We start from the raw sequence: 10200 nt of genomic DNA, 5'->3' as shown, positions 1-10200 counted from the left end.
AAAACAAAACACTCTTAAGCCAAATACAAGATGAGTGTATTTAACTGTATGTAAAATAGCATTAATAAAAACATTAAAAAACATAGAACCACATTTGTTCAAGGCTCTTTCACGCACCCTTATTTATTTGCAATAGACAAAGACTTCAAGAAGAGTAAAATTTAGTTTGAAATGAGAAAGTAACAAACACTGTTGAGGACAGCCCCTTGTTAAAATGAAACTGTCATTTCTCCCAAAAACCCAAAGTAGTTCTAATGACACCTTCTTCGAGGTGGTTTGCTTTCTTACTACTCACTGAGAAACTTTATTCTTTAATCACAGATGTTTGGAAGTTTGCTGTTTGAAATTATAGAACGATGAAACATGCAAATTTTGACAGAGTAGTCTCTCCACTGATTTCTTATTTAGAAGTATGAAAAAGAACTAAAGGCTTTCCCACATACCTTATATTCATAAGTTCTCTCCACTGTGAATTCTTACATGTGTAGTTAGGGCTGAAGCCTGACTAAAAGCTTTCTCACACTGCTTACATTCAAAAGGCCCCTCTCTGCTGTGAGTTCTTATATGCGCACTGAGGGCTGAGGCCTGACTAAAGGCTTTCCCACATTCCTTACATTCATAAGACTTCTCTCCACTGTGAGTTCTTTTATGTGCAGTGAGGGCTGAAGCCTGACTAAAGGCTTTCCCGCATTCCTTACACTCATAAGGCCTCTCTCCACTGTGAGTTCTTATATGTCGAGTGAGGTGTGAGAAAAACCTGAAGGCTTTTCCACATTCCTTACATTCATAAGGTCTCTCTCCACTGTGAATTTTTACATGTTGAGTGAGGTGTGAGGAACGAATAAAAGCCTTCTGACATTGCTTACATTCATAAGGCCTCTCTCCACTGTGAATTCTTACATGTGAAATGAGGTGTGAGAAACAACCAAAGGCCTTCCCACATTTCTTACATTCATAAGGCCTCTCTCCACTGTGAGTTCGCATATGGGTAGCGAGGGCAGAGGAATCAGTAAGGGCCGTCCCACATTGCTTACATTCATAAGGTCTCTCTCCACTGTGAATTCTTCTATGTTTAGTAAGGTGTGAACAATACCTAAAGGTCTTCCCACATTCCTTACATTCATAAGGCCTCTGCCCATTGTGAGTTTTTGTATGTGCACTGAGGTTTGAGGACTGACTAAAGGCTTTCCCACATTCCTTACAGTGATAAGGCTTCTCTCCACTGTGAGTTCTTAAGTGTATAGTGAGGGATAAGGGTTGAGTAAAGGCTTTCCCACATTCTTTACATTCATAAGGCATCTCTCCACTATGAGTTCTTATGTGATTAGTGAGATGTGAGGAAAATTGAAAGGCTTTCCCACACTGCTTACATTCATAGGGCCTCTCTCCACTGAATTCTTAGATGTTGAGTGAGGTGTGAGGAACGACTAAAGGCTTTCCCACATTCCTTACATTCATACGGCTTATCTGTGTTATGAAATTTTTTTGTAAAATGAGGGATGAAGGATAACTATAGGTTTTACGACATTCTTTACATTCGTGCATATGACCTCTAAGGTGTGTCAAAAAGGATGAGAAACTACAGAAATCTTTCCTAGACTGGTTACATTCACAGCGTTTCTCATCAGTGAGTGCTGTCATGGGATTCTTAAGGGTTGAAATACAATTGAAATCCTTCTCATATACCTTACATATATGGGGTTTCTTTCCATTAAGAGCTCTCATAGGAGTGGATAGGTGAGAGGGACAACTGCAGGCTTCTCCACATTTCCTACACAGACAGTTATTGCATCTAGCGTGAGATCTGGTATGATGCTTATGTCGTGGGTAATCCAGGAAGGTTTTCCCACACTTTATGCATTCAAAAGGATTTGCTTCTGAAGGGTTTCTATTCAGCACAGTAAGAGCTGGAATCCAGCAGAAGGTTTTCCCACACTGTTTGCCTTCATTACTTTCACAGAGGCTCTCTACTGTATGACTTCTGTTAAAAAAAGGCAACATGCTGTTGAAAGTACATTTGTTCCCATTTTACCATTACAAAACACAGTGAACATGCATGGTATTTCCACAACTTGTCTCATGTTTCAGAGGTTAAATCATCTAGTAGAAATACTACCATGACTGTCGTTGTTTTGAAGAAAAATAAGGCTTTCTGAAAACTGTGTCCAAATCAAATATTTCTCAAATAATATCTGAGTTACATTTCTGAAAATGTGTTGTTGCAATTCTCTGAAGACACAATTTCACAATATATACGTGAACAAGTATGTGTCACTTAATGTCTACAATAACAAAAGACGTTATGTGATCTGAATGTTGTGTGAACACCATATATACAGTATATATGTTTATAGATCTTCGATACACATTTATCAAAGTAACCTCCATGCAAGCTGCTCTGCTTCTTCATTAATAACCGGACACTCAGGGTTTGCAAACTTTCACCTGCAATTGGCTGCCTCTGGGTGTGTGGCACTGCATAGAGGCCCCAGAGAGCCTGGTCGGAATCAGAAGCCATGAGGAATGGAGAGAAGTGGCTGCAGCCCGGTATCTTCCGACAGGCACAGATACACAGGGTGGCTGGTCAGAAACCTAATGCAGGAGATTAGATTATTGGTAGGACTATGAAAGGTGATACATGCTGAAAGTGCCATGGTCGACCGCCATCTTTGAGTGGGGCATTGCTGTTTCCTACTCAGGTTAAAATCCCACAGGCAATAGATTTGATCATTATGCAACGGGCGCTCTGCCCTCGTTCATGTCAGCAACTGCTGAACTGTTATGAACCACGTCAGTCCTGTTATATATACATAAATATATACGTGTGTATACACATACATGGAAACTCTGGTGGCGTAGTGGTTAAGAGCTACAGCTGCTAACAAAAAAGTCGGCTGTGCAAATCCAGCAGGTGCTCCTTGGAAATCCTATGGAGCAGTTCTACTGTGTCCTATAGGTTCGCTAGGAATAGGAATTGACTCCATGGCTACGGATTTATACATATAAATATTCTCCTGAGGTATGGTTTTCTCTTGTTTGAATGACACTCAGCTCAAGTGTATCCCCTGATTTTCATGCTGATCCTTACTGCCATACGATTCGGAGGTTTCTCCTAACATGGAGGACCAGGTGTTATTCTTCATGAATTGCTCCATTATATGTTCACTGGATAAGTTTTCTCCATAGCTAAGGTTTTGAGAGACTGACCCAATAACTCACGTTGAGGTTCACAATATGAAACAAAGAGGAAAGGAATTATTAGGAGGAAAAAAAGGCTGCTGTGAACAAAGAAAGACTTAGCCCCATTTTCCTGCTTCAGCATTTTGGCAATAGTTAGAAACACATTTACTAGGAAATACTTCCATGAGCACTGAGAGCGACAGTAACATGAATAGGCGTAATTAGGAGATCTAAGTAGAAAGATATTGGGCACGATACACATATATCATTAAGAGGAAACGGGTTTCCCTGAACACAAGTCTGAGAGGATTGCTACAGTCAGAAAAGTAAGCTCAGGTATCTGAGAAATTGTGTCTTCAATCCAAAAGAGACTTTTCTAGCTGACTGATCCCAATGTAATTCTCTCAGTGCAGGGATGGTCTTTCAAAAACATCTGGCTTTCCTGGTACTTCCCAACACAGTGGCCCTGGATGAGTCCTCTCTCCACTGTCCTCAGATCTTTCCCTTGCTTCTCTAGGAAAACAAATGTGTATACCAAACACTGTGCTCATGGAGAAACATATATCATGAGAGAAGACAGTGAAAAGCAACGAACATTTCCTTGATACTGGGCCAACATTTTGCTCTTCAGGGTCTCTGGAGATGGACAGGTGTGAGTTTATGTGTATCAAAATAATCGTGTCCAACATGTAATCAACACAGTAAAACTCAGTGCAAGGTTCCAAACAACAAATCTCTCAGTGCCCCTAAGTGATCCCTGAAGCCAATGTTTACACAGTTCAAGAATCTCCGGGCTTTTAATCACAGGAGAACTGAAAGCTCACTTTAATACACAGACCTTTTATCTTCCTGGGGGAAGCTAGGAAATGTGAGCTCAATGGACCAAGAAGCCACTGCCTGTTTATTTACCGATTTATTCACATTCCTCAGCCCAAATACTGAAACAAAATCTGTAAGTAAAATACTTTTGTTCACTAAATAAATAATGATGCCCTTCTTACCTACTGAGGCCAGGTTTCTGAAGGTTCCTATCATCACATCTCTGTAGAGTTTCTGCTTAGCAACACCCAGGAAAGCCCACTCTTCCTGGGTAAAGACCACGGCCACATCCTCGATGACCACTGAGTCCTAAAACATCCCACACATTCTGGGTCAGCCAGGTACCATGTACTCCAATGTTTTTAAAAATAAAGGGTGAGGCTGACAGTCCTGGAAAACTGAGAATTTGTAGGGAGTAGATAAGGTTCTGTGTTCCACCAAGGTCTATTTTACGGTATAGGTTATCAGCCTCATCCCTTCACTAACTACATTCACTTCCTCACTGATTGCATCCTGTTCCACAGACTTCCAGTCACTGAAATAATTTCCCTACATGCTGACCGTGACCAATTGCGGTCTTATTCTGCTCTCTTTATTGCCTAGAACAGTAAGAAAACATAGCAAAAATTAAAGAAATGCTCTTATTAAGATCATCACTTCCTTGTGAACAATTACAGTGCCTTTCGTAAGACCCACCAGAACACTAAACAACACAAAGCATGGGGTGAAGGCAAGGTGAGGTATTAATAACTGGGAAACACTGCAGAAGGACAGTTTTTCCTTTTGCCCCTCATAGCCACGGAAGGACCGAGGGCCCACACAAACAAGTGGCAAACTAAGGCCCTGAGCTAGTCATATTTTCTTGAACTCTTGGAGATCAGGAGGTGATAGGTCTAATTGCTGAAAAAAGAATACCCATTTGGAGAGTTTTTACTGTCATTCACCTATTTTCAAAAACTCAGGTGTGCTGTCATCTTATCTATCCCTTTCACAGAGACACAGGCAAAGGTAACTAAAAAGAGCTCAGGTGAGACAGGAAAAATGAGAATCCAGATCTCCCCACAATTCCCAAATTTTGAGACCTGATGCAACTGTTCACCAATTATTAGTGACTGCCTCCTCAACAAACAAACCCATACACCCTCACAAAAACACACTTTAATGTTATAAGGTGACAGAGAGCACTACCTGTGCAGAAACAAGAACAGGACACCCTTGTGTTTGCTGACTAAGAGGTTACGGTTTCCACTTTGTAGTGACTGTAAAATATGAGGAAACCCTGGTGGCGTACTGGGTAAGTGCTACGGCTGCTAACCAAAAGGTTGACAGTTCAAATCCACCAGGCACTCCTTGGAAACCCTATGGGGCAGCTCCACTCTGACCTATAGGGTCGCTATGAATCGGAATCGACTCAACGGCAACAGGTTTGGTTTTTTCTTTTTTTGCACAACATGATAAACATAATCAATGTGACCAAGTTATATGTGTAAATGCCATTGAACTGGCAAATGTTGTTATATATAAATTCTACCACAAAAATAAATAATTTTGTAAGTAAGTTGAAGTGTAGAAGGTTTACCTATTAAATTGCCTGTGAAGCCTAGGAAACAGAGGCTGATACACCAGCCCTCTAGAGGCTCCACTCCAAAATTCTCTCACTTTCGCAGCCCCTGGAAGGCACACAACCATGACTACCCGATCTGTGAACACTGGAATCCCCTGGTCTCTTTAAGTCTAACCTCTATGACATAGCACCAACCTAAAGACTTCCCCATAGAGTGAGGAGAGAAATAGCTGCTAATCTATGCCTTGGGTGCTAAAATAGAGCAGCTTTAGAGTAAGAAAGACTTGTCTTGGAGGGGAAGTGATATATCAGCTGTGTATTTCATCTCTAATCAAGTCTGGTTAAGATGGGATCTTAACAAACTTTGAGCTACAGCCAAAATCCAAAAGCCTCTTCTACTGCAGTGGGCCAGATTATATATTTTAAAGTCAGCAAAAACCCTAACATTCATTATACAATAGACTGAGCACCTATGATTTGTAAAAGGTTTTGGAAAAAGTTTTCAACACCCTGGCTCAATTTTTTCTCATGACTTTTCTAAGCAGATACTATTTCAAACATGTCATAGCTGAGAAAAGTTAGAAACATTCATTTAATCACATGTTCAACGTTATCCACATGGAATATTGCTGAGCTAGGGACAGAATGCAGGTCAATTTGTCTTTGCAGCCTAAATTCCTGACAACTCCATTTCTGTTCACATGCATACGGTTTTTTTGTTATTCTGGCTATTATTCTCCAACAACACCATGGACGACCTAAAGCCCTGACGGATACTAAGGAGAGGAGACAAATGAAGCAACCCATTCAATTCACAAGACCTGGAGCTACTTCTCCTGGTAAAGTCCTGTGTCTCAGACGAAACTTCTTCCCTTCAGGCTCTTAATTTTGGCTACATTTACTTATTCAGTTAGATTTAGGTAATATTGACACAGAGCCTGCTTCATGTTGGCAAAGCAGATACAGCTGTGAATAAAACAGAAATTTCCAGATGAACATGGATCATAAGTTCTTTGAGCATGGACAATACTTACATATACATGTATTTGTACTATATATATATATATCAGGTAGCGGTAATATTGAACAGAAGATTAGCACAGTAAGGTGACAAGTGACAAGTAACGCAAGCATATTTATCTTTAGTAAGTTAGCACAGGTAGAAAATAATCATTTTAGAAAACATAAGCTAGTGAAACCTGGCTTGATAAGGGAAAAAAAAGACTGTACTTTCAATTCTAGAAACTCGGAAGCAGGCTAGGATGATTTTGCAAGCACTCATATATATTTCACATGCACATCAATTTCAACAAGTCCCAACTTAGAGAGAGAGGAGTCAAAGGGCTCCTTCACACCTATGAAAGGTAAGATACGTTGCTTATACCCAGAAAAGAAAAGATCACTAGCAATAGGCTAAGCATGTAAATTTGAGAAACTGGAAAAACAAAAGCAGCGCAAATTAATAGTATAAAGAAGCTAACATGAAAATAAAGACCATAGTAACGACATGAGACACAAATGAAGACCTCTGGTTTCTGGTTCAATATATAAGGAGCTTGGTAATCATCAGGAAACCCCGGTGGCATAGTGGTTAAGTGCTACGGCTGCTAACCAAAAGGTCGACAGTCGAATCCGCCAAGTGGTCCTTGGAAACTCTATAAGGCAGTTCTACTCTGTCCTATAGGGTCGCTATGAGACAGAATCGACTCAACGGCACTGGGTTTTTGCTTTTGGTGGTCGTCATCGCTCCCATCCTCAGAAGAAAAAGCCTGAACACACTGAACTCAGAATATTGAGATCTCAGGGCAAACTGCTGCCCCAAAACTGGAGGGACACATAAGCAGATGCAGAGTATCACACCAGGGCAAACACCTAGGAGCAGAAGCTACCTCTAGGATCAGTATCAGCGTAAGAGAACTTAAAATGCAATTGATGAATTGCTGGAAGCTCGATGTGGACAACTTCAGGGTTACAAATGCCAGGGAGGCCGAGTCTCAGGGGGACCCACAGAGTTTTTGTTTTACCTGCAGGTACCCCATCAGGTTCTTGGTGTGCCCGTCAGAGGAAAATCTCCTTGTGTTTCCTTCCAGTAGGGGAAATGTGAGAAACAGCCATTTCAGAACTTTCCCAGAGGACACTATTCTTCCTGACAAGGCCTCCCTCTAGAGAACCTATTTTACCAGAGTCTAACTGAACTGCAGTAGCGAAATACCCAACTCCACCCCCATCTAGGCTTCCTGTCTCTCTGAATTTGTGAGGAGCAAAGCAGAGAAGCACTTTTACGGTATTGCTCTGGGCAGGGGCTCACTAAAAGACTGAGCCTTAATCACTGCGCTATACTAGACTTCCCTGTTGGCCACCCCTTGCTACTATATCAATAATTGTTATAATTTAACATGCTATAATTAGCCTGCTGGGGTGCTAATAAATAAAGTCTACAATATGTAATAACACATGGGTAGTGTAACCAGAGAGAGGGAAACTGTAATCAAGAAACCAAAGGAAACACTACAAATGGAAAAAACACTGTAACAGAAATTAAGAGTGCCTTTAACAGGTTTAACAAATGACAGGACAAAGCCAAGGAAAGAATCAGTGAGCGTGATGATACAGCTACAGAAACAGTCAAAACGGAAACGCAGAGAGAAAAAAAGAATGAAAAAGATAGAACAGAATATCCAAGAACTGTGGGACAATTTCTCAAGGTGGGCCATCCACATACTGAAAATATCAGAAAGGAAAGACAGTAGAAATGAACAGAAGAAATAGTTGAGGTAATGAGGAATGACAAACTTATAAAGGTGATGATGCACACCAAACCAAAGATTCAGGAAGTCCAGGCAACACCAAGCAGGATAAATACCCAAAAAATTACATCTTGTGATATTAGATTCAAACTACACAAAATCAAAGAGAAAATACTGAAAGAAGCCAGAGTGGGGTAAGATCACCATCCTATTAAAGAGCAAGATTAAGAGTTACATCAGATTTGTCTTAAGAAAAAAAAACCATGTAAGCAAAGTGAAAGTATAACAAAATATTTAGTGTTGAGAGAAGAGAGAAAAAAAAATACAAACCTACGATTCTGCATCCAGCAAAATTATCCTTCAAAAAAGATACTGTATGAGACCACTATTTATAAAAACTCATGAAATAAGTTTACACACAGAGAGAAACAATTTTTGATGGTTGAGAGGGAGCAGAGGGTTAGAGAGGGAAAACACTAATAGATAGTAGGTAAGTATACGGAAACTCAGCGAAGAGTAAGACAGTGGGCAATACTGGTGGAGTCAGCACAATCTGACCAGGGCAAAGGCATAGAAGTGTCACAGAAATTTAAAAAGGGGGGTGGGGGAGGAGAAAAAATGGAAAATAACGAGTGCTGGCAAAGATTTAGAGAAACCGGGACCATCATCCATTGCTGGTGGGAATGCAAAATGGTACGGCCTCTGTGGTAAAGTTTGGCAGTTCCTCAAAAAGCTGACTATAGAACTATGATATGACCCAGCAATCCCACTCCTAGCCAGATACCCAAAAGAATGAAACGCAGAAAATCAAACACCAATCTGTACACTAATATTCACTGCAGCACTATTCACAAAAGCCAAAATACAGACACAAACTAAATGTCCATCAACAGATGACTAGATCAACAAAATACAGTATATCCATAAACGGAATACTGCTTAGTCATTAAGAGAAACAAAGCCCTGAGAGATGTTAGAATATGGACGAACTTTGCTGAGTGACATAAGTCAGTCACAAAAGGACAAATACGATGATCCCACTTCTATGAAGTAGGCAAATGTAAAATGACCAAACTCATTAGTGGTTACCAGGGATGGAAAAGGAGGAAGAGGGTTCATTGCGTAGGGGACATTTAGTTTCTGTGACTGTGGTGGAATAAGGTGGGAAAAGATCGTAATAGTTGCACACCAGATAAACGTAACCAACGTCACTGCAGCATTATTGCTCTCGTTGCCATCAAGTCGATGACAACTCTTGGTGACCCTGTGTGTCCACAGTAGAGCTGCTCCAGAGAGTTTTCAAGGCTACGATCTTTGGAAGCAGATTACCGAGCCTATCTTCCAAGGAGCCCGTAGTTGGGTTCAAACCGCCAACTTTTCAGCCAGCAGTCCAGTGCTTCACAGTTTTCACCACCCATTCAATTATACAAGATTGTTAAATTGCGAGATGTTTCCTTATATTTACATTACAATTAAAAAGTTTTTCAAAAAAGAGTGAAGGAGAAACAAGGTTTCGAAACAAAAATGGAGGGCACTGGCCGCCAGTAGAACTTCCTTACAAAAAATGGTAAAAGAAGTTCTTCAGAGAGAAGGACTATGATACGGAACAGAAACTGGGGTCTGCATAAGGACAAGAAAAGTATTAAACAATTAATAAATAAACGTAATATAAAACTTTTATCTTTCTTATTCTTAATTGATCTAAAAGTCAACAGTTCATTCAAAATCATAACAGTAAAAATATATTACACAATTACAGTTTTAGGGATCAGTGAAATGAATGACAGCAATGTTATCGGGACAGGAGGGAGGAAGTGAGAATACAGTTATAAGGTACTTGTATGACCCATGAAGTCCCATAGTGTTACCTGAAAGTGGATTGGGATAGTG

The 10200-nt window shown here is 40.4% G+C and overlaps 1 protein-coding gene across 1 annotated transcript; it reads right to left on the bottom strand.

The window, feature by feature from the left end:
- Positions 1 to 450: 450 nt before the first annotated feature.
- Positions 451 to 1299, bottom strand: LOC100668981 (zinc finger protein 678-like). Its single transcript, XM_010602318.3, has one exon. The coding sequence runs from the start codon at positions 1297 to 1299 to the stop codon at positions 451 to 453; it is 849 nt and encodes a 282-aa protein (XP_010600620.3).
- Between the last annotated feature and the right edge of the window lie 8901 nt (positions 1300 to 10200).

This window comes from Loxodonta africana, chromosome X, assembly GCF_030014295.1.
Source record: "Loxodonta africana isolate mLoxAfr1 chromosome X, mLoxAfr1.hap2, whole genome shotgun sequence".
Lineage (NCBI taxonomy): Eukaryota > Metazoa > Chordata > Mammalia > Proboscidea > Elephantidae > Loxodonta > Loxodonta africana.
Note: the sequence above shows the minus strand (reverse complement) of the source record. Positions and strands in the feature narration are given on the sequence as shown.

Excerpts from the sequence above, each read along its gene's own strand:
- LOC100668981 (XM_010602318.3), bottom strand. The coding sequence starts at position 1,299 with ATGCCTTATGAATGTAAAGAATGTGGGAAAGCCTTTACTCAACCCTTA.